General features: G+C 51.1%; 1 protein-coding gene across 4 annotated transcripts; it reads left to right on the forward strand.

Moving 5' to 3' along the window:
* The first annotated feature begins 822 nt into the window (after nucleotides 1-822).
* On the forward strand, nucleotides 823-24,514 carry DBT (dihydrolipoamide branched chain transacylase E2). 4 transcript variants are annotated; one of them, XM_080647444.1, is made up of 11 exons: nucleotides 823-1,660; nucleotides 3,148-3,271; nucleotides 8,056-8,131; nucleotides 9,357-9,538; nucleotides 11,646-11,767; nucleotides 13,575-13,791; nucleotides 14,458-14,624; nucleotides 19,037-19,114; nucleotides 20,581-20,772; nucleotides 20,877-20,948; nucleotides 22,827-24,514. In XM_080647444.1, the coding sequence occupies exons 1-11, from the start codon at nucleotides 1,610-1,612 to the stop codon at nucleotides 22,992-22,994; spliced, it is 1,449 nt and encodes a 482-aa protein (XP_080503570.1). In that variant the 5' UTR covers nucleotides 823-1,609; the 3' UTR covers nucleotides 22,995-24,514. The 4 variants fall into 4 exon arrangements, with proteins under 4 accessions (XP_080503570.1, XP_080503571.1, XP_080503572.1 ...); XM_080647446.1 differs by having other exon boundaries at nucleotides 976-1,255; XM_080647447.1 differs by having other exon boundaries at nucleotides 1,590-1,660; nucleotides 3,219-3,271.
* Nucleotides 24,515-26,837: the final 2,323 nt, after the last annotated feature.

The raw sequence follows: 26,837 nt of genomic DNA on the forward strand, positions 1-26,837 counted from the left end.
CTTATCCATTCACTTGTTGAAGGAAATTTGGGGTGTTTCTAGTTTTGGGCTATTATGAACAATGTTGTTGTAATCATTGTTGTACTAGCCTTTGTGTAGACATATGTTTTCCTTTCTCTTGGGTAGACACCTGGGGGAGGAATTGCTGGGATGTCGTCATATTTATTAGTTTTTTTAAAAAAGAGAAGAAATTCTTTGTCTCTTTTGAGGGAAAGGATTGACTAGTGAGTAGGTGGCATGTCTCTCGCTTTTGGAAAGAAAGGTAAGAAAACATAATACTGAATTTGGAAGCAGTAATCCATTGAGGTAAAACAGGATAAAAGAAAGGAAATAAACTAGATATTTTCTTGGGAGACGGTAGAGATAAAGGGACATTAAGAGGAAGAGGTGGTAAAGGGACCTTAGGGGGGAAAATAATTCACTTCAAAGTGTTTTTATGTAAACACTTGCATGTAGTATTATCAAATATATTAACAGTGCTTATAAAGTGTTTTGTTAGATTTTCTTTTAAAGGTAATGACTTTGATTTATTGCTCACAGCAGACCGTGTGTGTGCGTGCGTGTGTGTGTGTGTTTGTGAGAGAGAGAGAGAGAAATACACTGAAAGGTAAATAAGGCAAAAAAAAAAGGGTGGGTTTAGATAATATTAGACATTGAATTTGTGTAATGCCTGAGATTTTGTTTCACAGCCACTAATCTTCAAAATTGAGGACTTGTAATCTCTTTGTTCCAGTCTCTCTCTCTCTCTCTCTCTCTCTCTCTCTCTCTCTCTCTCTCTCTCTCTGTGTGTGTGTGTGTATGTATTTCTTTAGACATCTGTGCAGACTTTCGTTCCTGGTAAGAGGCAAAAACAGACCAATGTCATCCTGGAAACATGACTGTGCAAGCCCTGATCTTATCTTTCCTGGTTCTAAATTTGACATTTCTCCAAGAGGCAAATAAAGCAGGTTCATATGTCTGTGACATAAATTTCCTGTGCCGAGAAGGAAAGAACGTGTTAATAACGTGCTTATTTTAGACATCCGGGTAACCTTGTTCATCTTCTATGAAAGAATATTGAACGGCCCGTTCAAACGGGCAGGAATGCTCGCTGGGAGTAAGAGCTGCCCGTCGTCGGGATATAGTTCAGTACAGGCTCGTGACTCCACCAGTGGGACGGCCTGGCACCAAGTCATCGAGGTGGTTGCAATCCCGGCTGAAGACGGGAGGTCTTTTCCTGCACATCCTCCGGTCTGAGTCACACACCTGTCTCCAGGTAAGTGCCTTTCCTTTGTGTTCCCTTGACACTGCCCTCCCCCCCCTCCCTGCATGGACTGCAAAGATGACCGATGGTGCACACGTCCAACACTGTCCCCGAAAGGAAATCTGGGCTGCCCTCCTCCCACTTGCTCCCCATCTTCCAGCTTTTTGCCTCCTGGCATCTCCCTCCCGCCCCGCCCCCGCAGTGGGTGTCGCTCCGGCCCCGCCCCTCTCCCTGATTGGCTGTCCGGTGGGCCGCTCCTTCGCTCTCATTGGCCGCTCAGGGGGAGGTGCGTTTCCCGGGTTCTAATAGGTGGCCGGGCAGAGGCCACGCCTCCAACCGCGGAGCCGCTGTAGTTTCCGGAGTAAGATGGCCGCAGTGCGCGTGCTGCGGACCTGGAGCCAGAGAGCCGGGCGGCTGGTGAGCGGGTCGGGGCCGGGCTGAGGTCGGGAAGGAGTGCTGTGTCCGCGGTCTTGCGGGGGAGGTGTGTTCGTGTGTCCTCCGAGGGTCACGCGTACCGGCCACGCGTGATGGAGCGGTGGAGGGACACACGCAGAGCGAAGGGCACAGAAGGTGGGAGCCGACGGGTCTGGAGACCCGCTCCCTCCCCGCACCTGGGCGCGCACCTGGCGGGACTCGGCGGCCCTCCCGCTCCCTCCACACCCCGAGGCCCAGCTGGCCTGTCACTGAGCAGCATCTGGGTGCCTGGCGGTGTGACAGGCACTGGGGATGCAGCCATTGAGCATTTAGGGAGCACCCACTGGGTGCCAGGCACGACACTACGACCCCAGCTCTCAAGGGACTTACAGTCTAGGAAGAGGCCCTTGGAGCAAAGCATAGCTGCACGGTCCTTGCCCCGGAGCAGCAGCGGAGACACCTGCTCCAGCCTCACCCCTGGGGCGTGTCCTTGCCTCCCAGGTCTGCACCAGTGTCTCCCCAACCTTTGTTTCCATGCAGCTACGACCCACCGACCCACCACCTCCACTACCCCTGCAGTTCCCCACTTTCCCGCGACTTTTAGCACGAGGCAATGAATAGTGTTTCATCTGATTTGTATAGCGTTCCTACCCCCGGGTCCCCGCTGCCCCAGAGCTTTCTGCAGCGGCCGACCCCTAATCTTACAAAGCCTTTCAGGAGGTCTTTGCTAGGCACCCAGGATGCAAATATAAATAAGACGGACACCATCCCTGCCCGCACAGAGGTTAACGGCAGCCTGTGGTGGAGGACAGACAGACAGACAGAGACAGAGCTAGGCCTTAGACAAGCCGTACAGCACAGCCTAAGACGTGCTAGGCATGGACAAGTCCTGCAGCTACAGGAACTCCTAGGAACGGTCCTGGCGTTCGGACCGCAGTTCCAGAGGACGTTGCCTAACCTGAGATTCGGGGAAGAGAAGTAGGAGGTAACGAGGAGAAGGAGCCGGCCGTCCCCAGCAGCACCTGACGAGGTCCCGGCCTCGCTCCCCTGAGAGCTTCCCCACCCTTGGCTTCCCCGGCACCCGCTCCCCAATCTTCTTCTTCCTGCCGCTCGATGTCCGGCATTCTGATTTGGGCCTAGAACCCTAGATCACTTCACGTTGTGTATGCAGCGATAAGGATGGTTCCACTGTTAGAACCGACGTGACATTCCGTTTGTACTTAGAGAGGTAAACCATAAAGATCACGTATCAGCCCTAGCCGGTTTGGCTCAGTGGATAGAGCGTCGGCCTGCAGACTGAAAGGTCCCAGGTTCCATTCCAGTCAAGGGCATGTACCTTGGTTGTGGGCACATCCCCAGTAGGGGGTGTGCAAGAGAGTTTCTAACTCTCTATCCCTCTCCCTTCCTCTCTGTAAAAGATCAATAAAATATTTAAAAAAAAAAAAAAGATCACGTATCAGAGCTTTTCCTTTTGGTCTTCTCATCGCTAGGTTTGTCTTCGCTACTTCCAAACATGGAGTGTTGTTCATGCTTTGAAACCCAAATATGTGTGTTTCTTCAGCCACCCTTCCTTCAAGTCTAGCCATCCGCACCGGCCGCTGAAAACAACTGCTGGTGAGTGTGACCTACGTCGCCGCGTGAGATCACGTTTTGTATCTTACTCAGCACTTTCTTTAAAAATTTATTTATTTTTAATTTTTTTTAAACTCAGCACTTTATTTTAAATGATTGTAGACTTATCAAAGTTTTTTTTTTTTAAAGTGGGCCTTTTATTCCTAGCCTGGCCCGCCTTGCTCTCCCCACATTTATCCTTTTTTATTTTTTTAATTGTCTTTGCACCCTACCTCTACCCCACTCCCCTTTCACACCCTTCCCTTGATACGTGTGTCTTCATGGAGTTGGGGATGGGTTGTCTTGGGCCACCTGTTCTTTATCACCTGGCTCATCTGCGTGCAATAGTCAGCGTGGAAGCGTGGATAGACTCTCTGTCCAGGTCAATGTGACTTGGTTGTCTGTAAGAATAGTTTGTGCCCGTGTACTCCCTGCCGGGTTGGCTGTTGGAGGAGGACTTCATCTGTCCTAGTGGATGGTGGGATGAAACCAGCCGGAGGTGCCCCTAAGTACAAGGTTCCCTGCTTTTACCATTTAATTCCCCCCCCCCCCCCACCCCGCACCGCCCAGTTTTCTACCTTCTCTGAAGAACTCGAGGCTTTAAGTGTTAGATTTGCAAGGACACTAAAACTCTCTTTTCTGACGTTCTCTTTAGAAACCTGGTAAGGAACCCCGGACTTCTGTTGTATCATTACCCTTTGGCCAGATATGGGCACCGGGGTCTGGGCTAGCAGTGAAAAGTAGGGGATTCCAGGCAGACCCACCTGAGGCCCTTCCGTGCCCCTGACACGCCGTCTTCCACAGCACCCTAAGATATGTAAACCTACTTTCACCATTTAGTTTTTTTTTAAAGATTTTTATTTTCCAACGTCGGTCTTTGGTTAGAGAAAATAGAGGCCGTTGAAGCTCCGGTGTGCAGGCAGTTATGAGCTCCAGGTCCGTGGCCTGCCAGTTGCTGGCTGTGTAACTTCAAGCAAGTGACTTAATCCCACCTGGAAAACGGGAGTAATCATAAGCGTCTGACCCTCTGTATTGGTGTGAGAGTCAGTTCATTCAGCACAGATATTTCTGAGCACCTACTGTGTGCCCAGGCACTGCTCTGGGTGCTTGGGATGCACCCTCTTCTCTAATAGCTAAGCTGGAAGCCTAGAGCCCGATTCCTTTCTCACCTCAAACTGAGGACCATGACCTATTCATTTTACAGTGTTTCTAAACCTGTCTTCTCCTTTTCAGGCAGCTTCAGAAATGTATAAATCTATTCAGCTTCTTAACCTGCAGTAGCCTAACTGCCTTCCCTGCCGCCCCTTCCCGCCTTTCTCCGCCACACTCCTGCCGGAGAGAATTGTCTCCTAAATGGTAGACCTAAAGCTACAGACCGGAAATGGCCACTGGGACTCCCAGGGAGCAAGTCACTGCTGAATAGCAGCCCTCCTCGGAGCGGCCTGAAGCGACTATGCTTTATTATCTGTCAGGATTCTGGGCGTCGGCCCGGCTCGCTGATGTGACTCTGTTTGGCTAGAGCAGCCTTAGGCAAACTACGGCCCGCGGGCCGGACCCGGCTGTTCTATCGGGTTCTCTTGCTCTCCCCTCCGCTCCTTTACTTTGAATTTATATTAGTTCACACAAACACTCCATCCATGCTTTTGTTCCGGCCCTCCGGTCCAGTTTAAGAACCCATTGTGGCCCTCGAGTCAAAAAGTTTGCCCACCCCTAGGCTAGAGCATCACCTGGGCTGGAGGGTCCAGGACGCTCTCCCTCACACGTCTAACGATTAGTGTTGGTTTTCAGCTGGGACATCGCATTGCTCCACCACCTGGCCTCTAACACTCCGCCAAGTTAGGTCAGCTGCCTTGCAGGGGGGTCTCAAGGCAGCATTCCAAGAGGGACAAGGGAGAAGCTGTGAGGTGGAGGTCCTCTGAGGCCTAGGCTCCAGGATTTACGCACTTTTGCCTGGCCGGTGTGGCTCAGTGGTTGAGTGTTGAACAGGAGGTCAGGGTTTGATTCCTGGTCAGGGCACATGCCCAGGTTTTGGGCTCCATCCCCAGTAGGGGGCATGCAGGAGGCAGCCGGTCCATGAATCTCTCTCATCATTGATGTTTCTATCTCTCTCTCCCTCTCCCTTCCTCTCTAAAATCAATCCTTTCTAATAAAAGAGTAATATGCAAATTAACCATCACTCTGCTATGCCCACAAGCCACGCCCACCAGCCAATCAGGAGCGAATATGCAAATAAACCCAACCAAGATGGCTATGGCCACAGAGAGCAGGAGGGAGGCTTGGGTTTCCCCGGCAATGGAGGAAGCCAAGCTTTCCACCTGCCCTTGCCGGCCTAGGCCTCCACTCAAGGCTACAAAGTTTCAATGATAGAAGATACATAAATCCAAACAAAAATGGCGGCAGCCACGGAGCAAGAAGAAGGCTTGGCTCCGCTCCAGGCTACAAAGTTTCAATTGTAGAAGATAAATAAACTCCAGATACCAGGGCCTCTGCTTGGGTCACCAGGGGGCGTGGCCGGCCTGCAAACCACCACAGGCCCCTCTCCCAGGCCACCCCACACCCCAAGGGAACCCCCACCCTGATCTGGGACACCCTTCAGGGCAAACCAGCTGGCCCCCACCCGTGCACCAGGCCTCTATCCTATCTAATAAAAGAGTAATATGCAGATTGACCATCACTCCAACACACAAGATGGCTGCCCCCATGTGGTCAAAGATCCTGCCCCCATGTGGACACAAGATGGCCACCACAAGATGGCCAGCAGAGGAGGGCAGTTGGGAGGGACCAGGCCTGCAAGGGAGGGCAGTTGGGGGCGATCAAGCCTGCAGGGGAGGGCAGTTAGGGGTGACCAAGCCAGCAGAGGAGGGAAGTTGGGGGCAACCAGGCCTGCAGGGAAAGGCAGTTGGGAGGGACCCAGGCCTGCAGGGGAGGGCAGTTAGGGGCAAACATGCTGTCAGGGGAGCAGTTAGGCATCAATCAGGCTGGCAGGGGAGTGGTTAGGGGGTGATCAGGCTGGCAGACAGAAGCGGTTTAGGGGCAATCAGGAAGGCAGGCAGGCGAGCAGTTGGGAGCCAGCAGTCCTGGATTGGAGAGGGTGCAGGCTGGGCTGAGGGACACACACCCCTGGGCCTCTAGTAAATATATATATATTTTTAAATAATTTACACACTTTCACTTCTGCTACATTCTATTGGTGAAAGCAAGTCGCAGGCCAGCATAGATTGTAGGAATGGTGAAATAGACTAACCCGCTCTGGCCCCTGATTACCTGAAGGATACATTTCAAACACCTCACCTCCGCCTGGCACACAACGCCTTTTAAAGTCTGGGCTGATTTCTCGCCACATGTCCTGGCCTCAGCCACGTAGAACTGTCGGCCGTTCCCTAACCATGTTGTCACGTTTCCATGCTCTTGCACATGCCGTCGGCTCATTATGTTCCTTGCATAACATGGCTTTGCACAGAGGTGTCATCGTGCACTTACTGTCTCGTTTTAATCACTCAGGTTGGGTCCCGGTCTCCATGGTAACTGTTCTTGAGCACTGACCTGGGTGTGCCTCTATGTCCTCGGGCAAAAAAGGCTTCAAACTAGTTTCTGGCTCAAAGTTGTGGGCCTTTTTTTAAGGCTTTTGATACTTGGTACCAACCTGTTTTTCCGAAAGGCCCCAGTTTAAATGAGCAGCAGGCTGTGAGAGGGCCTGCTTCCTGGAGTGGAAACGAGGCTCCGGAGCCCTCCGTCTCAAAGACACATTTCTTTACTAACTTACCTCTCATATTTACTGAAGGAAAATGTGCTCCTTAATCAGCCTGTTTGTGTGTTTTATAAGCAATTGTAGCTATTAGCAGTCTAAAAATAGAGGCGTGTTCTTAAATCAGTTCTGAGCCATTTGCTAACCAAAAATACTGACTTTCTTGGGAATAATTACCATAAAGTTTCATTGGCATCCAAGTGTTATAAAAAGGGGGTAGATCTTTGAAAAGGGGTAAAAGTGGAAAGTGGAAGGAAAAGACTCAAATTTAATGATAAGTTGGCAGAACCTCGTTTGGGCCAATAAGAATTTCCCATCGAGTCTCCTGTGTAGGGGTCTGCCTGATCTTTAGCCACTAAGAATGAGAGTATGAAGCCGAAACCGGTGTGGCTCAGTGGATAGGGCGTCGGCCTGTGGACTGAAAGGACCCAGGTTCGATTCCGGTCAAGGGCATGTACCTTGGTTGTGGGCACATCCCCAGTGGGGGGTGTGCAGGAGGCAGCTGATCGATGTTTCTCTCTCATCGATGTTTCTGACTCTCTATCCCTTTCCCTTCCTCTCTGTAAAATATCAATAAAATACATTAAAAAAAAAAAAAAAGAATGAGAGTATGAAGCCGAAACACCAGGTCAAAAGAGACGTCGAAGCAGGCTGTTGGTGGTTATTACAGTTTCATAACATGAAGCAAGGGGCTGCAGGGGGTCTCCCTTAGTACACGTCGTGTTTTACAGTCTGTTTACTGTAAGTGTGCCAACGTGCCATTTGCCAGAGGCCCTCCATCCCCTTGTAACAGGACATGGTTTTGGAAGCTGGAAAACGGGAGTTCTGTGGCAGTGGCGGTGGGCCGGTGTCCTCGGTGAACTTACTTAAATCTTTGATGGCTATGAATGATGATTATGCTGTTAAAAATTGTGACATTTTTATCCGTAAAATGAAATAATTTCTGCCTCTGCTGGAGAATATTTTCTGATTTTAGGTGTAAAAGCATCTCTTAACAACACGTGACATATTTAAGGAGAGTATTTCTCATTTGTCTTTGAAGGTCAACAGGGACAGATTGTTCAATTCAAACTCTCGGACATCGGAGAAGGCATTAGAGAAGTAACTGTCAAAGAATGGTAAGTGACTGTGAACAAAGTGCACGTCAGTCTTAAGATAATCGGAGTGAACGTAAGCAGGTCTCTGTTTAAAGGGAGAAACTTGCTCTCACATCCCGGGCCGTTTTCTCAAAGCAGTGGGTGAAACTAGCTGGTGGTGTCGGCATGCTGCCGAGCCAGTTCACACACCACTGCATCTTACTCTGGGCAATGTCTTACGCATCATTTTCTCCTCTTTTTAAAGACGTCACAGCCCACCCCCCATTTCAGCTAAAAGAAGAGACATTCACCGCTAAGGGATGACGTGTGTCAGTACCTGCTGCTTTTCCGGAGGAGCGGGATCCCAGAGGCCCTGCCTCTGTCTGGAAGGGAGAGCCCCCAGAGGCACTCTCACTCCTCATGTCCCTGTCACGGGCGGGCGGTGTGTGATGTGGACCGAGAGCTCGTTAGGACAGGAAGACAAGGCATGAGAATGACTGAACAATAGTGTTGTTAGTGAAGAATTAATGTAAAACGCCAGGAATGTGCTAGATACGTCAAGAGTGGCATTAGATATCAGCCTAACCAATGGACACAGACACCAGGGGGGTGAGGGCATGGGCAGGGGTGTGGGGGGGCCATGGGGGGAGAAGGACACATATGTCATACCTTAATAAAGAAAAATAATAATAAATTTAAAAATTTAAAAAAAAAGAATGGTGTTAGACTCAGAATCACATGTAGTATTTGAGGTTGGTCTCCTTCTTCCTGTTCTGTTTGGTAAAGTGCACTTAAAATGGTTATGGGATAGCGAGATCAGGACAGGCAAAAATAATTAGAAGAGAAGTCAAGCCAAAATTCATGAAATTACAAAGGATGTGTGCTGGGGACATCAATTTTTCAATCTAATTCTAGAAATAATAGACACCCTTTAAAGTCTGACACAGGCTAATATAAAACAATGAGAGGGGGGGAAAAAACCACACACACACGTTTAAAATACTTTTTTAGAACTTTTTCCAAGGAGTGGGTGGAGCAGGAAACCTGAAAGTTCAATTAAATTTTCAGATTACAGATCTATGAATGGTTTTTAAAAGTTGGTATTGGAGATAACACCAAAGAGGTTCTGGAAACCATGATGGTCTTTTCTGGAACATTCTTCGGTGCACCTCTGGGACTAACTGCCAGCCTGGGTGGATAGGACCCAACTCGGCGTGGCGTCGGCGGTCCTTGGTCACGCGGCAGGTCTGACGCCTGTTTCCTGTAGGTTCGTGAAGGAAGGAGACACCGTGTCTCAGTTCGACAGCATCTGTGAGGTTCAGAGCGACAAAGCGTCTGTTACTATCACCAGCCGTTACGATGGAGTCATTAAGAAACTGTACTATAACCTCGAGGACACGGCCTACGTGGGGAAGCCACTCGTCGACATAGAAACGGAAGCTTTAAAAGGTACTGAAGTGCATGTCCCTGTTTGCCAAATCGATCGCTGCTGTCCTTGCGTCTTTGGGTACCAATCGAAAGGGATGTTTATTGTTAATAACTTACAGGACGTCAGGGAAATAGAAAGGGTCCTGGGTGATCTTTTGACCAGTCGCCATGGTAACTACGTGGACAGTAACAGTGACCTGGTGGCCAGGCTTCTGGAAACCGTAGTGGTGACAGAAGCAGCAGTGAAGATTCAGGACACTGGTCACTGCTAACAGAAGGTGTAGTGTGCACATGGATGGCTCGGTGTGCCGCGGACACGGAACCAAACGGCACTCGTGGTGATGGCTGGGAGAGCCAGGCTTCCCGGAGAGGAGACGCAGGAGCGAAAGGGAGGAAAAGCCGGGGGAACGGTGAAGAGACCCGCGCTGCCAAGCAGCAGCGGCCGTGGGTCTCACTGCAGTGCACGCCCTGACATGAGTTCCACATGAGAACGCTCCGGGGAAACGGGCTCTGGGCTGCTGCAGTGGCGCACAGCCGGCCGCCTTCCCCGAAGCCCAGGGCTCTGTGGTCCAGGAACAGCGCGGGGAGGCAGCCCTCACCTGCAACCTGGAGGCAGTGCCGGGGTTCGGACAGGCCCGCAGTGAGAGGCAGAGGCCCGAGGTGGCTGAGTCACGGAGGCCCTGCAGGCGGTGACCACTAGCTGTGAGCACTTCGCAGTCTGTCCGGTCTCGCACTGACGGCCGCTTATCCTCACACATGAGCAATTCTGTGGGACCGATGGAGAAGCTAAACCCAACCCAGCGGCAGCGACAGGGCCCAGTGTAGACCTCGGCTGTCCTGCGTCTTTATGCACCGTGACCAGCTCCCTCCGAAAGCTGGGAGGTAGCTCAGTGACGCCTTCCGTCATTTATTTAATTTCTGTTACCAAAGCAGGACGCTGCATTAGAGAAAGTTGTAAGATACGGAAAGCCAGAAATAAGAAGATGAAGACTCGGAAATCATCACTCTTTTTTTTAAAAAATATATTTTTATTGATTTCAGAGAGGAAGGGAAAGGGAGAGAGAGAGAGAAACATCAATGATGAGAATCATGGATCGGCTGCCTCCTGCACGCCCCATACTGGGGACCGAGCCCGCAACCCGGGCATGAGCCCTGACTAGGAATCGAACCCGGAACCCTTCAGTCTGCAGGCTGACACTCTATCCACTGAGCCCAACCAGCCAGGGCTAATGTTTTAAAAATATATTTTCAGCCGAAACCGGTTTGGTTCAGTGGATAGAGCGTCAGCCTGCGGACTAAAAGGTCCCGGGTTCGATTCCGGTCAGGGGCATGTACCTTGGTTGCGGGCACGTCCCCGGTGGGGGGTGTGCAGGAGGCAGCTGATCGATGTTGCTCTCTCATCGATGTTTCTAACTCTCTATCCCTCTCCCTCTCTGTAAAAAGTCAATAAAATATATTTTAAAAATATATATATATTTTCATGGATTTCAGAGAAGAAGGGAGAGACAGAGAGAGAGAAAAAAACATCAACGATGAGAGAGAAACATGGACCGGCTGCCTCCTGCACGCCCCCCACTGGGGATCGAGCCCACAACCCAGGCATGTGCCCTTGACTGGAATCGAACCCGGGACCCTTCAGTCCGCAGGCTGACGCTCTATCCACTGAGCCACGCCAGCCGGGCAGAAATCACCACTCTTAACACATCAGTGTATGTCCTCCCAGACAATTCTCCCAAAATTACGCCTTGAACTATAGGCGTGTATGCCAGCTTGTTTGACCAGAAAGAAAATTAGTAATTTTCTCATCGATGTTTCTAGCTCTCTATCCCTCTCCCTTCCTCTCTGTAAAAGATTAATAAAATATATTAAAAAAATGAAATAAAATTGATGGGAGAAGCACTCCTTTTTTAACTGGCAGCTGGCTACGTGATTTCAGCAGAAATGAAGCAGAGACCAGGGAACAAGAGACAGGAAACACCACCAGATCCCAGTAACCCGCCCCCCCCCCCCCCCCACACACACCCCTGTTTGTTTCTCCTTTCTGAAGTAGCCCAGCTATTATGCCTTTTGACTGTAGAGTTTGTTTATATATTCTCAACTGAGGCGCAAACATTTACCTTGTTCTCAGATTCCGAGGAGGATGTGGTTGAAACGCCCGCCGTGTCCCACGACGAACACACTCACCAGGAGATAAAAGGGCAGAAGACGCTGGCCACCCCGGCAGTGCGCCGCCTGGCCATGGAAAACAACGTACGTTTTCTTAGCGGGTGCACGTGAGGCATGGAGAGAGTGTGTGCTTGCGTCTGAACGATTAGCCAGCTGTCCCGCTGCGATGGCTCATGTTGGGAGGGAAGAGAACACGGGAATGTCTGTCCGAAAAGCGGTAGTTGCGTAAAGGTACTCGTGGTTTTTACTGAGAAAAGCACTGTGAACGCATTACTTCTGCTGATTGAGGAGTGTGCTTTTACGGTGTTACGCTTTCTTAGAGCTGGGAACAGTCAGGGCCACCGTTGATGCAGCTCTTGGAAACACTCGTGTCTTAGGTCAGGTGCCCCAGGAGCGCAGATTGAGACAAGGATTGGGGACATGTGATGACTGATTGATTGATGGATTGATGGATGGATTGATTGATTGAAAGAGTGAGCACCTTTACTGGGCATGAGCACAGGGAAGGGAAGAGGCGGGTCATGGGCCAGGCAAGGATGTGGTCTCTAGGATATGCCCTGATCCCGGGGAGGTGGGGAGAACCCCAGAACTGGGTCAAGGAGGCTGGCCTTTGGTGTCCCTCTCATCGGCCGGTCCTTGGTGCCTAACCTCCCGGGCAGGCGGTGAGAACGTACCCGCTGGTTCACCTAATCTTCACAGCTCTGTGAGATAAGATAGGAGGAGGTCAGGGCACTGGCCCAAGGTCACAGGGCTGCGGTGGAGCCAGGATCTGAAGTCCGTCTCCAGGGCTCCACTGACTGCTTTCGTCATGGGAGACCTGAGCCAGAGGCTGCCCGCTGACCCCCGCAGTAGCCCCGGCGGGGGTGCGGACTGTCCCCATTTTGCAGATGTGGGGGGGCGGGGTTGATGAAGTTGCCTGCAATCGAGGAGGGAGCTGACCTGGGGATTGGGACCCAGATCCGCCTCCTTCCAGGGCCCACGGGCAGGTGTTTGTTTTTGAGAGTTAACTCGGTTCCAGTGGGAAGAACAAACGTGTACATTCTGGAAGTAGAAGAGTCGTTGAGGTGTTCACATCCCTTAAGCAGTTATCCGACCATTGTTCCAGAAGCTAGCCCAGGGAAGGATCCAGGGCGTATTCCTTCACGGACTTCATAGCCAAAAATGAGAAAGCACGTGTTCAAATCAGGGAAATGCCTACATAAGTTATGGTCTATGCCAGCCGTGGGCAAACTACGCCCCGCGGGCCGGATCCGGCTGTTCTATCCGGTTCTCTTGCTCTCCCCTCCGCTCCTTTACTTTGAATTTATATTAGTTCACACAAACACTCCATCCATGCTTTTGTTCCGGCCCTCTGGTCCAGTTTAAGAACCCATGGTGGCCCTCGAGTCAAAAAGTTTGCCCACCCCTGGTCTAGAGCCTTCATGGCAGTTTATTCGCCATTAAATGTATTCAAAGGCGAAGACCATTTAGCATAACGGAACTCAGAGATAATCATACGGAACACTGGATCATTAGGGGCATCCGGTGACCTCTGTTCTCGGTAGTTTCTAAAAATGGAAAAAACCAATTAAGAATCACGCAGGAAATGTAAGAAGAGTTGATTGTTTAAAAATCTAAGTTTTCCTAAGTAGGAGTGGATTACCTATGCCGCAGGTTACCACGTGGGCAGGGGCACAGCGTGTGCACAAGTAACGTGATGACGTAGGAGGGAGCCGTTCTTACCCGCTCTGTTAAGATCATGGAAATGGTACTTCCTTATACTAACTTATTGGGCAGAGGTGTTTTTTTTTTTTTTTTCCTACAATGCATTAAATTCCACTTAGCGACCTTAATGTGGGTTGATTTATTTTCAGGGGGTGTTATCTTTCACATTAAGTGTATCCTTTTTTAGATTAAGCTGAGTGAAGTTGTTGGCTCAGGAAAAGATGGCAGAATACTCAAAGAAGATATTCTCAACTTCTTGGAGAAGCAGACAGGAGCCATATTACCTCCTTCACCAAAAGCCGAAATAATGCCGCCTCCACCGAAACCAAAAGACACACCTCTTCCTACCCCAATAGCAAAACCTGTGGTGTTCACAGGCCAGGACAGGACCGAGCCCATAACAGGTAATAGTAACGGGACTGCCGGCAATAGCGCCGTTTACTGGGGAGAAGCTGCCTCCATAGGTCCGTGCATTTAATATGGTATTTCGATTTTTTAAAAAAATTTATTTATTTATGTTTTTTTAATACCATGGTGTTTGTAATTCTTACGGAAAGGAAAGTTCAAGTTCAGCATACAATTTATTTTTAATGATGAAATAACAGTTTTCCCAATTTACACTGTTCATTTCTGAAGAGTAACGTGTTAGCCAGTTTCTTGGAATATGAATGTGTAAACGAATAACTGTTCTGTTTGAAGTCTCCAAATATCTTAAATATTCTTCGTTTTTGTTAGCTCTCAAAGTAACTACGTCTGACTTGTTGTTTATGAACACGTAGGATGATAACTTCCTGAAGAGGGATGTTTCAGGGAAGCCGCTGGCGGGTCCTGGCCCGCAGCCTATAGAAATGTCTGCACACACAGCCTGGAAAACGGCCACCTGCTGTGTTACTGAACTTGGCACTGGGGCTGTGCGGCAGTCAGGCCTTCAGCACTGAAACTCGTGGCTTTTGAGTTCCATAATGACGCGGGGAAGACTGTAATTGAGAGTAAACAACATTGACCTTCTATTTTAGGTTAAAAGGAGAAGGATTAAAGGATTTAAGGATTGAAAACATACTGTTTTCCAGGCTTTCGGAAAGCAATGGTCAAGACCATGACCGCAGCCCTGAAGATCCCGCACTTTGGGTACTGTGACGAGGTCGACCTCACCGAGCTGGTTAAGCTGCGGGAAGAATTGAAGCCCGTTGCTTCTGCGCGTGGGATTAAACTCTCCTTCATGCCCTTCTTCATAAAGGTGAGCTTCCAGTCACTGCCAGCAAGGGTGGGGTGGGGCATGGAAGTGCTCTTTTCCAGATGTCCAACGTGTTGACTACGGGTTTGGATAAAAATACGACTTCTCACCATAGCACCTAGAAGAACGTGCCCCGTTCTTACCCACTTGCCTCTTGGAGCTGGTGAGGCTGGTCCTGTCAGCGGGTGAAGCCTTTGTTCTGTAAGGACCACTCCAGCGAAGCTCCGATTTAAACAAAGGGAGACTTGGTATTGATCTTGCGTATATATTTACTTCCATTTTTTAAAAAATACGTTTTTATTGATTTTAGAGAGAGGAGGGAGAGAGAGAGAGAGAGAAACACCGATGAGAGGACCATCGATCAGCCGCCTCCTGCATGCCCCCTACCAGGAATCGAGCCCACAACCCGGGCATATGCCCGCACCGGGAATGGGATCGCCAGCCTTTGGACGCATGGGACGATGCTCAACCAACCAGGGCTCCCTTCCATTTATTCAGCAAACTCACGCTGAGGCTCCTGAGAATCGTTTCTAGCGCTAGGCCTTGGGACCAGTGTAAAATGGAGTCAGACCATCCACTGACCTTGAGCAGCTCACAGTCTAGCTCACAGGAACCACCACTTACAAAGTTGTCACATGTGCCAGACCCCGTACCAAGCATGCTGCATACGGGATCTCTCTTAATTCTCAGAATGACCCTGTCACCCCCCACTTCCCATTTAAGGAAATGGGGGCCCACAGAAGCGAGACCCTAAATGTCCGGTTCTGGTCTGCTTTACTCAAAATGCATTCCGTGATCGCTCACTGCAGTGTGGCTTCCTGCCAGCCTTTCCCCGCACTGCACCGAGACTGAGCTTCCATAAATCAACTCTTTTGTCATTCCCCGATCCTCATCGCCTGCAAGATGGTCTCCAAACGCCCGAGTGTGGCATACAGATGCCACCAAGAGGCGCTGCCGCCCTCTGCAGAACTAGCTCTCAGTCGCTCCCCTGTTCCAGTCAGACTGAGCGACCATCCGCCGCCGTGTGCCCGCCCGCCTTGCTCAGATCCTTGCACCCTAAGTCTCAGGTTGTGCCCAGGGACGGCCCCCTCCGGAAGCCCCCTGGGGCTGTTACAGTGTGAGTCAGTCCGCTTCCTTTCCCAGTGGTGCGCGTCGCCGTGCATTGAAAGTGTTCACTCAGGCGTCTTGTCAGTGGGTGCTGAGCTCATTCAGCGGAAACTCTCCTCCTCTATCCCCATCTCTTTAGCAACGACTCTTACAAGCAAGTGGGTGCTCTGTAAACACGAGATGTGATCGATGTCGATTAACGAGCGATCCGGACTGTATTACAGCTGTAGCGTGTCATCTGTAGAGACATGGCAGTTGAAACGTGTGGACGAGATCACCCAAACGGTGTGTGAATGGGAAGAAACGAAGGCTCAGGGTTTTACACCAGAGTTTAAGGGGGAAGTAGACGTTGAGTTGGCCAAGACAAAGGAAGAGGGGAAGAGGGGTCACCGGTCTGATGATAGGAAAACGGGAAAGAGCCACTTAGAAGCCAAGTCTGTCTGTTGTTACATAACAAACCACCCCAACTTAATGGTTTGAAACAGCGGCCATTTATTCTTCCCATGAGTCAGCGGGTGAGCAGGCCGGTCAGCTGATGGTGCAGAGCTCACGCCTGTCTTTGGGCGGCCAGTGGGCTGGCCAGAGAGGCTGCTGGTGTCGGATGGCCCTGGCAGAGATGACGCGTTGCTCTTCATGTGTCTCACTTACCTCCCCGGCACCCTAGCCTGCACGTGGTCTCCTAGCGCTGCCGGGATGAAGAGAGGACGCAGAACACAGCACTTCCCCGGCTCTGCTGCACTGAGCTGGTTCTTAACGCACCGACCAAGTCACATGACCGAGCTCAGAACCGGCTTACAGGAGCACCCCTGAGTGCGGAGGAGGGGAGGCAGGAAAGATTGGGGGCCACTGCTTCAACCTCGCACACCGCGGGAGAAGACAAGTGTTTTAAGAGGGGAGCAGATAGCGGTCATCCGCATCACAGAGGAACTGGGATAGGGATGGGAATGGGCTTTGGACTCGTAATTAAGAGGCTGACGTGGCCTCAGCCAGACTGGCTGGATGCAGTGTTGTAGACGCTTGCAGTGAGCTGGGGAATGGATATCGTGCGGGAGGAAACAGTCATTTTCTCCTCCCTTCTAAGCTCTGGCTGGACTAATAACCAAGTTAACATGAGGCAGACTGGCAGGAGGAAATGACCAACGTTATCACGTATGTACGTACGAGGGTTCCATCAGAATATGAGACCAAGGCTGGCCGGTCAGGCTTCTATGTGCCTCGCGCTAAGGGGGGACGGATGGGGGTAGTGGTTGGACATGAAAGGGCAGGAAGGCAGTCCACATGCTGATGGGAAAGCAGATGAGGAAGTATCGGTAAGTAAATGGTGGAGTTTGATCACTCAGGCCTTGCTAGGTTCCTCCCTGTCTATGCCCTGGTTCGTGGTAGACTGTGGTACCTCAGATGACGGCTCCCTCCTGGGCAGGCCTGTGTCGCCGTGGGCAAACTACGGCCCGCGGGCCAGATCCGGCCCGTTCCGCTGTTCTATCCGGCCCGCGGAGCCGAAAGAGCGGAGGGTTCTCTTGCTCTCCCCTCCGCTCCTTTACTTTGAATTTATATTAGTTCACACAAACACTCCAGCCATGCTTTTGTTCCGGCCCTCCGGTCCAGTTTAAGAACCCATTGTGGCCCTCGAGTCAGAAAGTTTGCCCGCCCCTGGTAAACTCTTCAGGAAGCCGGGGCAGGGCGGAGCTTCTAGTCTTCGGCTTCTTCCAGTTAGCCAGCTTAACGCGATCAGCACCCGAGAAGGCACGTTTTACTCCTTTCCTCAGTGTCCGGTCTGATTGAAATACCTGAGCTTTATTTTGGGCCTGAATTTCAGTATGCGTTATCTGTTTCAAAGTAACATTTTTTCCTGCCTGTGTAAGTTTCAGAACATTTGGGAAATATTACGAGGTATTGTACAGGGGCAAAAATGACCTCTAATACCTGGACACACACACCTTGTCTTTTGTTTGTTTGTTTTACACGTAGGATTATACTCAAAACCCTGTTCTGATGTGTGATACTTTAACCCTTAGTTATAAATTTACATAAAGATGAAGGTTGCAGTTATCAAGTGCTTCATAATACTTGCCTCAACTCTCCAGTTCAGAACACGATTTTATTTTATTTTATTTTTTTGTCAAGAGCACTGACGCACAGAGAGAAGTAACACACAACGCATATAACATGGTCCCAGTGGGACTAGGAGGGCCAGGGCGAAGGGATTCTTTCCGAGGACACTCCTAAGCACCTTTATTTTCCTGTTTTAAACTTTAACACAGGCATGGCAGCCACATGCAGTAAGTGAGCCTGGATTGGGTCCCGATGGCAGAAAAGCCGCGATAAAGACCGTGTGGGGACAGTGAGGGGAGCCTGAGCATGGGCAGGAGAGGGATGGTGTCAGGAAGAGAGAAAAGGAGAGAGATTGGGGAGAAGGCAGACGGGAAGACGTAAATGTGACCCATGGCGGGGAGACGGGGGACGCGCCCCCAAGTGACTGCCACCAGCTCTGCCCTTTCCTGGCCCAGGACGGGGAGGGAGCCTGCAGGGTCCGTGCCCGGGAAATCGTTGGCTGTCCTTTCACACAGGGACACAGCTTCCGCCTGGGGACCTGGGTTTGCTTCTCACCGGAACTCTCCCGGGTGAGGCACCCCCTTGGAACGGAGGCATTTTTTTTCTGGGGCCTGGCCAGCCATGTGTAGGATGGGGCAAAAGCAGGTTTGCAGTGTGAGTACCCCAAACACAGCCTACTGTTTATTATTATTATTATTATTATTATTATTATTATTTAAATATATTTTATTGATTTTTTACAGAGAGGAAGGGAGAGGGATAGAGAATTAGAAACATTGATGGGAGAAAAACATCAATCAGCTGCCTCCTGCTGACCCCCCACTGGGGATGTGCCTGCAACCAAGGTACATGCCCTTGACCAGAATCGAACCTGGGACCCTTCAGTCCGCAGGCCGATGCTCTATCCACTGAGCCAAACCAGTTAGGGCCTGCTGTTTATTATTGATTAAGTATTGTATTATCTCCATATAAACCACTGTAAACCTACTTTTGTCCCACCCTGTAGTTGTTTTGAAAAGTCTTTTTAAATTAAAAATTTTGGGGGGGCGGGGGAGAAAATCTTGATGTTTACGAGCTACTTGGCTGCTTTCTCTTTTATCCTTAAGTCAACAGGTGACCCGGTTCCACCTGGCTGGGCAGTCACCTGCCCGGTGATGTGGACGTGCAGTGGAACATGGCATAAGCAAGCGCCCCGCCCCCACCCCCACACCCCCCCTTCCTGAGTTCCGCGTGCTAACCCCCCTCTCTGTTGCCAGGCCGCTTCCCTGGGGTTGCTGCAGTTTCCCATCCTCAACGCCTCGATGGACGAGAGCTGCCAGAAGGTCACCTACAAGGTTGGCTGTGTGTGTGAGACTGTGCTTGGCCACAGAACGTGGGCGGGTGTGCTTGTCAGTGAGGCGTCTGGGGCCCCGCAAGCACGACCTTTCTTAGACTGGGGTCACAGGGAGGGAGGAGGAAGTAAGCTGAGTCTAACTCAGCCGTGGGCAAACTACGGCCCACGGGCCGGATCCGGCCCGTTCGGCTGTTCTCTCCGGCCCGCGGAGCCGAAAGAGCGGAGGGTTCTCTTGCTCTCCCCTCCGCTCCTTTACTTTGAATTTATATTAGTTCACACAAACACTCCAGCCATGCTTTTGTTCCGGCCCTCCGGTCCAGTTTAAGAACCCATGGTGGCCCTCGAGTCAAAAAGTTTGCCCACCCCTGGAACTGGTGGTGGCTGTGGCGGGTTTGCTGGTTACTGATACGGTTCAGCTGTGCATTTTTAAGCCCTTTTGGGTTTTGGCTCAAATAATGGAAATACACAACATGAGGCAGTGGGTCATTCTACCCATCCCACCAACCCTTCCCAGAATAACCTCTCTCAAAACGGGATCCGTGCCATTTTTAAAACAAGGAGGGTTTAAATGAGGGAAGTAGGGAAAGTTTGAATTCCATTTGAGTGAGCTCTTCCGTTTGGAGTGAAAGTCGATTAGGACAACTCTTGGGGATGCTAATTCTTACTGTGTGTCTCACTAGAAGTGTGCCAGCGGGAAGTGAGCGTGGATATTCTGAGGGGTTGTACCTAAAGTCTTCCCAGGCGGCCAGTACCATTTCCTGATTGAGGAGAGGCTGGTTACAAAAAGTTCAGGCAAGGAAATAACGATGTTTATCTCCGATCCCATGGTCCTAGGATAACTCAGCTGTTTATGCTGAGATGTGCATCCTTCCAGGATTTTATTTTTACATATATTAAATATATATCTATATATACATTAAATATATATATGTACATTATATATATGTACATGGAATTACACATATTGCTTATTTAACTTTTGAACTCTATAAAAACTTTTTCTTTTGCATTTAATACATTATGGACATCATTACCTGTCAGTAAATGCTCTATTTTCATTTCTTTAGCCAGTGACCTAGTGTAAACATTGTGGTTGTCTTCAGTGTCTCAAATTTGCCGACAGTCTGAACTCGGCATCCCTGTGTGTCTCTCCGTGCTTCTGTCTTTCTCTCTGTAACAGGTTTTTATAACTGTTGGTTCGTATTGTTATTAAATGTTCGCCAGAAAGCCTGTGTCAGCTTACATTTCCACTAACAATGTATATTCTTACCGACAGAAAAAGTTTCTTTTTCAAAAGAAGTCCTGAAATTCTTTAAAAATCATTTCTTTTAAGCCGTCCCGTTCTGGCGAAGGGATATTTGGCCACTGCTACAAGGCAGTGGAGGGGTCCTCCCTGCTGGCTGTGAGAAGGCGACTGCATCATCATCATCATCATTATTATTATTGTTGTTGTTGTTGTTGTTTTAGGCGTCTCATAACATCGGGGTGGCCATGGACACCGAGCAGGGGCTCATCGTCCCCAACGTGAAGAACGTCCAGGCGCGCTCTGTGGTGGACATCGCGGCGGAGCTGAACCGCCTGCAGAAGCTGGGCTCCGCGGGGCAGCTCAGCACCGCCGACCTCACCGGGGGCACCTTCACCCTCTCCAACATCGGCTCCGTGAGTGCCCGCCCACTTACCCGCCCGACTCCAAACAAGTGTCCCGGGCCACGGGCTCCTCACACGCTAACGTGCCCGCTCGTCCTGGTCTGTTTGGTCTTCAGATCGGCGGGACCTACGCCAAAGCAGTGATCCTGCCGCCCGAAGTCGCCATTGGGGCTCTGGGGTCAATTAAGGTGCGTTGGTGTAATAACCCGAACAGCGTGGAAGCGGGTCAGGAGGGTGAGCCCCAGCAAGAGGAACCTTTTTTTTATTCATTTCAGAGAGGAGGGGAGAGGGAGAGAGAGACGGAAACATCGATGATGAGAGAGACTCGTGGATCGGCTGCCTCCTGCACGCCCCCTACTGGGGATCGAGCCCTCAACCCAGGCCTGTGCCCTTGACCGGAATCGAACCCGGGACCTTTCAGTCTGCAGGCTGATGCTCTATCCACTGAGCCAAACTACTAGGGCAAGAGTAACCATTTCTGAGGTTTCCCCTCACTTTGCAGAGTTGAGTGCAATGCTCACTGGGTGAGCCGTTGTTTCTTACTGATGCCCCGGCCAGCGATTCCAGCTGCCTGTAGGGAAGGTGGTGATCTGACTGTGCCCCTGCGGATCCTCCCCTATGGGTCCACCCGTATGGGTCCCCCGCTGTGGGTCCCCCCCTGTGGGTCCACCCCTATGAGTCCCCTGCTGTGTGTCCACCCCTATGAGTCCCCCGCTGTGGGTCCACCCCTGTGGGTCCACCCCTATGAGTCCCCTGCTGTGGATCCACCCCTGTGGGTCCACCCCTATGGGTCCACCCCTATGAGTCCCCCGCTGTGGATCCACCCCTGTGGGTCCACCCCTATGGGTCCTCCGCTGTGGATCCACCCCTGTGGGTCCCCCGCTGTGGGTCCACCCCTATGAGTCCCCTGCTGTGGGTCCGCCCCTGCGGATCCTCCCCTATGAGTCCATCCCTATGGGTCTGCCCCTGTGGGTCCCCCGCTGTGGGTCCACCTGGGGTCCGCCCCTGTGGGTCCCACAGGTCCCACTGCGAGTCTTCATGGAGAATCACAGATAAGCCATCTGCCTCCACCCCAGTGCCCTTGCTCCAGAACGCCCAGGAGTAAGGGTTGCGAGGGTTGTTAACCTGGCTACACGTGAGAGTCGTGGGTTTTTTCCTTTCTTTTTTAATGTCCAAGCTCACCCCATACCAACTGAATCAGACTTTGGGGGGTGGGGCTGGGCATCCCTATTAACTCAGGGTCCAGAACCCCCAGAGGTAAACGGTAAGGTCCTGGATGCCGTTTCTGTGGCACCATTATTGGTGTCATTGTCGTTGCATCAACCTTGATTTTGATCTTTAGGATTTCAAAAGAACCTTTCTGCTTTTTTATTTCTTTTTTTTTAAGTCATTCGCTTTTAAATAGCCATCAGTGGGCTGGAAACTTGGGGAAAATATAGGTCCTTTCCCAAAGACAGACGGAGACGGTGGCTCTGAACAGCGTGCTCCGTACGTGACCTCTTCCACCCTCACCCGCCTGCCCCCTGCTGGCCTCCTGCCCGCCGTCTCCTCCCGCCGTCTCTGTCTCGGCACCCACGTGGCGGGTCCCCACTGCCCGGTGAGGAGGCCTGCGTGGCAAGGCTCCCCTGCCCACCCTGTCCGGAAAGATGCCCCTCCCCTCTGCTCTCTCCACGCTGTCCCCCTGCCAACTGTTTCTTCTGCGCTTTGCACAGTCTGACCCGCTGTGGATTTGACCTGTTTTTCCTGTCTGTCTCTCCCCATTACAATGCTCGCTCCCAGAGGGAAGGGTTATTTGTTCTGTTCACTGCTTCATCCCCGGGGCCTAGAAGGGGCCTGGTACGTAGCCGGTGCTCAGTAAACGCGGGTTAAGTAGCTGAAATCTGACATGACATTCACGGTGCGTATGGCAGTACCGGGACCGGCTGCCGGGGGGGAGCTGAGACGGGGGCCCGTTCTCCAAGGGGAGGCCAGCAGGAGGGCCTCCCTGCCCGCGAGGAGGGAGGTGCGCAGCCTCTCCAGGCCTGCGCCCCCGCTCCTGCTCTGACCCCCTCTTCCTGCGTTCCCAGGCCCTTCCTCGGTTCACCCAGAAAGGAGACGTGTATAAGGCGCAGATCATGAAGGTGAGCTGGTCGGCCGATCACAGAGTCATCGACGGCGCCACCATGTCGCGCTTCTCGAACCTGTGGAAGTCCTACTTGGAAAACCCGGCGTCCATGCTCCTGGACCTGAAGTGAAGCCGGGCCGTCCCGAGCTGCTGGAGCTTCCAAAGAGAAGAGAGCCTCGCTGTGCCGCGCCCCCGGACAGTCGGCGTCCTGCCCGTTGTGTTGGGTGATTCAATTCTGAGGCGCCACGCGTACCCCTGCTCTGATACCCTCTCCTGAAAGCGAGGAACGGTGGCTGGTTCTTCCGCGGCTGTAGTCACATTGTGTAGGTCATGGTGTTCGTTCTTAACGGTGCTGAGGTCGCTGTGTCAATGGATTGAAACTGCCAAGAACAACACAGTTCGTATCCCTAGAAGACAGGTAGCCATAGACAGTATTTGCCCTATTCCTTTCTTTTTCTTCTCTGAAACTGACTCAGTGAAACGTTTTGATTACACTAAGGTGGGAAAAGGTCTGTATACAAAAATACCTTCCGTTTCCCCACAGTAATGCCAATTGCTGTATAAACTAAGTGCAATTATCCTTCGGATCTAAGATACCCAGGGGTATGTATGTTACTGTGCAGAGGTCATCATTGTCAATGCCTTATTTATGTAAATTAGTATCTTTTAAAGGGGGAGATTATAAGTGGATCTTAATGCCCAGTTATAGTTTTGTAACCAGTAAAAAAGAGAGAGAGCCGTCCGATTGGTGTGGCTCAGTGGTTGAGTGTCGACCTATGAACCAGGAGGTCACAGTTCAATCACAGTCAGGATACATGCCCGAGTTGCCATCCCAGTGCAGGGCATACAGGAGGCAGCCGACTGATGATTCTCTCTCACATTGATGTTTTTATCTCTCCCTCTCCCTTCCTCTCTGAAATAAAAAGTATTTAAAAAAAGAAAAAGAGAGTAAGAGAGAGGAGTCAAATGGGTAATGATGGACATTAGAATAAAATAACAAATTTCATATAGAAATGAAGATGTCATTTGGGTGGAGGCCCACTTTAATCAGAAATAGCAGCAAGATGAATACAACACGACATTCTGATTTGATTCAGAAACGTAGTTGTTTCAAATGTCTAAAAAACGGCAAGTGAAGTTACATGTTAGAAAAAAATGGTTTCAACATGTACTCACTTGTGCACGTTAATAACGGAAGTAATGTTTAAGTTAGAAAACAATAGGGTGGCCCTGGCCGGGTAGCTTGGTTGTTTGGAGCGTTGTCCCCATACACCGAGGTTGTGGGTTCAATCCCCGGTCAGGGTACATGTAAGAGGCAACCAATGAATGCGTATGTCAGTGGAACAAATCGATGTTTCCCTCTCTCTCTTTCCCCCTTCCTCTCTCTCAAAATCAATATATAATAAAGAAAAATAAATTCATGAATCAACTGAATGTGGTTATATTTTAAATTCAGATAATATGAAGAGTTGCAAAGAAAAGAAAGCATCCATAATCCTACCACTATGAACATGCTGATCAATGTATCTATATACATAGCAATTCTTTTTATAAAAGTGAGGTCATACTATACTATTTTATTATTTTTTTAAATTTAACATTATGTTATGGGTAACTAGATGTCAATAAACACTTCTACATTATCACACATTTAAATGGCTGCAAAGTATTCTGTTGTGTGTGTTTAATATACATTTCAATATCAAACGGCTACTGTATCCCAGGCCAGGAGCCCCGTGGGTGGGCGGTGGGCCCATAAGGCTTTGCTCTATTCCTGGAGGTTGACCTTAAGGGGAGAAGCCACAGGGGGTCTCTGTGCTGACGTCCAAGGGCAAAGGGGACAGCCCACTCTCAATAATTGATGCCGAACCTGACATGGTTCATGTTACCGTTCGCCCATCGAAGTGACCAGAGGGCTCTTTCATGTTACCGGACGCACCACCACCTAAGCGAACACGATGCCTGGAGGTCTGCCAGCTCAGAATGCAACGGAGATGGCTCGATCCCGAGGCGAGGCGGCCCCAGGACCGAGCTGGTGGCCCCCGGCGGGGAAGGCAGGCCACTCGCCCACGCTGAGCCCGGGAAGCTGGAGACGTCCAGACGAAGCCACAGGAACATCAGACGCAAGGAGCACAGCTGCAGCTGTTCTAAGAGGCCTTCCCTCCCTCGGCTGCTACTCAGCGCCCCCGGCATGTCACCAGGCCGGGCATGGGGGCGGCTGTGGTCGGCCGTGACAGCAAGCACAGAGCGATGCAAACGGGCAGGATTTAGTGAGATCTGGGGAGTCAGAACAGTCCAAGAAGGGTCCCCTTCATCTCAGCCTGCGGAGGAGGCAGCACCCTTAACCCCCCATCGCCCGCGTTCCCCCAGCAGCCGTCACCCTGTGAGCCGCCATCCCTGCTTCACTCAGTTTCCTGCAAGAAGGTCCTGAATATGCTCCACGTGCGGAGTAACCGTTCTAAGAACATGCAGAGAGGGAAGTCCTACGCAGGGTGGTAGCTCTGAAAATGTGATTTAGAAAGTACACTGAAAAAAACAAGGCTGTAACGTCTGTACGGGAGTCACAAGAGTGCAACCGCCTGGAAAAACCTAGCGATTTAATTTCCTGGAAAAATGCAGCCAGCGTGCCAACCGCGGGAGCAGAGGCCAGTGACGCGGACGGCAGGTGCGACCCAGTTAAACCCGCCTGCAGGGACGCATGGAAGTCAGACGACTGGGGACATTAGCGATTCCAGCGGGACCGGGAGGCGGCCCGGGGCTGGGCACCGCCCTCACACGGCTGCGAACCAGGGGCTTCGCGATTGCACGTGACCCGGCCTTGGCCCCTGTGCTCCTGGCGCAGGACTAGAAGGGCCCTCGGCTCCAGTGCTGCTGGGACAGAGCAGGACAGACGGTCACGGAGGGGCCTGATTTTTTTCAAACCACCACTGTCATTTATGGCACTCATTCCCCTAGACCAGTGGTCGGCAAACTCATTCGTCAACAGAGCCAAATATCAACAGGACAATGATTGACATTTCTTTGGAGAGCCACATTTTTTAAACTTAAACTTCTTCTAATGCCCCTTCTTCAAAATAGACCCGCCCAGGCCGTGGTATTTTGTGGAAGAGCCGCACTCAAGGGGCCAAAGAGCCGCATGTGGCTCGCGAGCCGCCGTTTGCCGACCACTGCCCTAATAAGTTGGTGAATATTAGAAACATGGATATGTAAATGCAAGGCATTCCCATTTTTAAAAAATATTATACTGAGTATATATATATATATATATATATATATATATGTATATATAAATAGGTAAGTATTCATATAAAATTTTTGTTTTTGATGTCAGAGAGGAAGGGAGAGGGAGAGAGAGAAACATCAATGATGAGAGAGAATCATGGATCGGCTGCCTCCTGCATGCCCCCCACTGGGGATCGAGCCCACAACCCGGGCCTGTGCCCTGATCGGGAATCGAACCGTGACCTCCTGGTTCATAGGTCGATGCTCAACCGCTGAGCCACGCCGGTCGGGCAAGGGGGAGCCTTTGGAAGAACCGCTGGCCAAGCCCAGCCTGGGGGCCGCCTGCGGAGGTGAGCCAGGTGCTGCCCACCTTCCTGATGAGTTTCACCTCCTGCCCCGGAAGTGCTTCTGCAGGAAGTCAGCCTGAGGGTCTGCGGGCAGCGCCAGGGCTGCAGGTCCACGGGGGCCGGGTCAGGCTCCTTTCCAAGACCCCCGCGGCTTCCGGGCGTCCTGAGTGTCACCCTCTCACCCGGGGAGGCTGTGGCGCGTCCTGGGAGAGAAGCGGCCGCCACGCTGGCCTTGCATCTTTAAGGGACGCTGGGCGCCCTTGGCTTCTCCTCGATTGGGGAAACAGCCCGCGCCCCCAGAGCCACATCCTGGCGGTGGAAGCAGAAGCCCAGAGAGAGGTGGGTGTGGGGGCCGCAGAGGCGGGGGACCAGGCGGCTGACGGGCCTCCACCGCGGGGAATAAT

This window comes from Plecotus auritus, assembly GCF_963455305.1.
Source record: "Plecotus auritus genome assembly, chromosome: 12".
Taxonomy (NCBI): Eukaryota; Metazoa; Chordata; class Mammalia; order Chiroptera; family Vespertilionidae; genus Plecotus; species Plecotus auritus.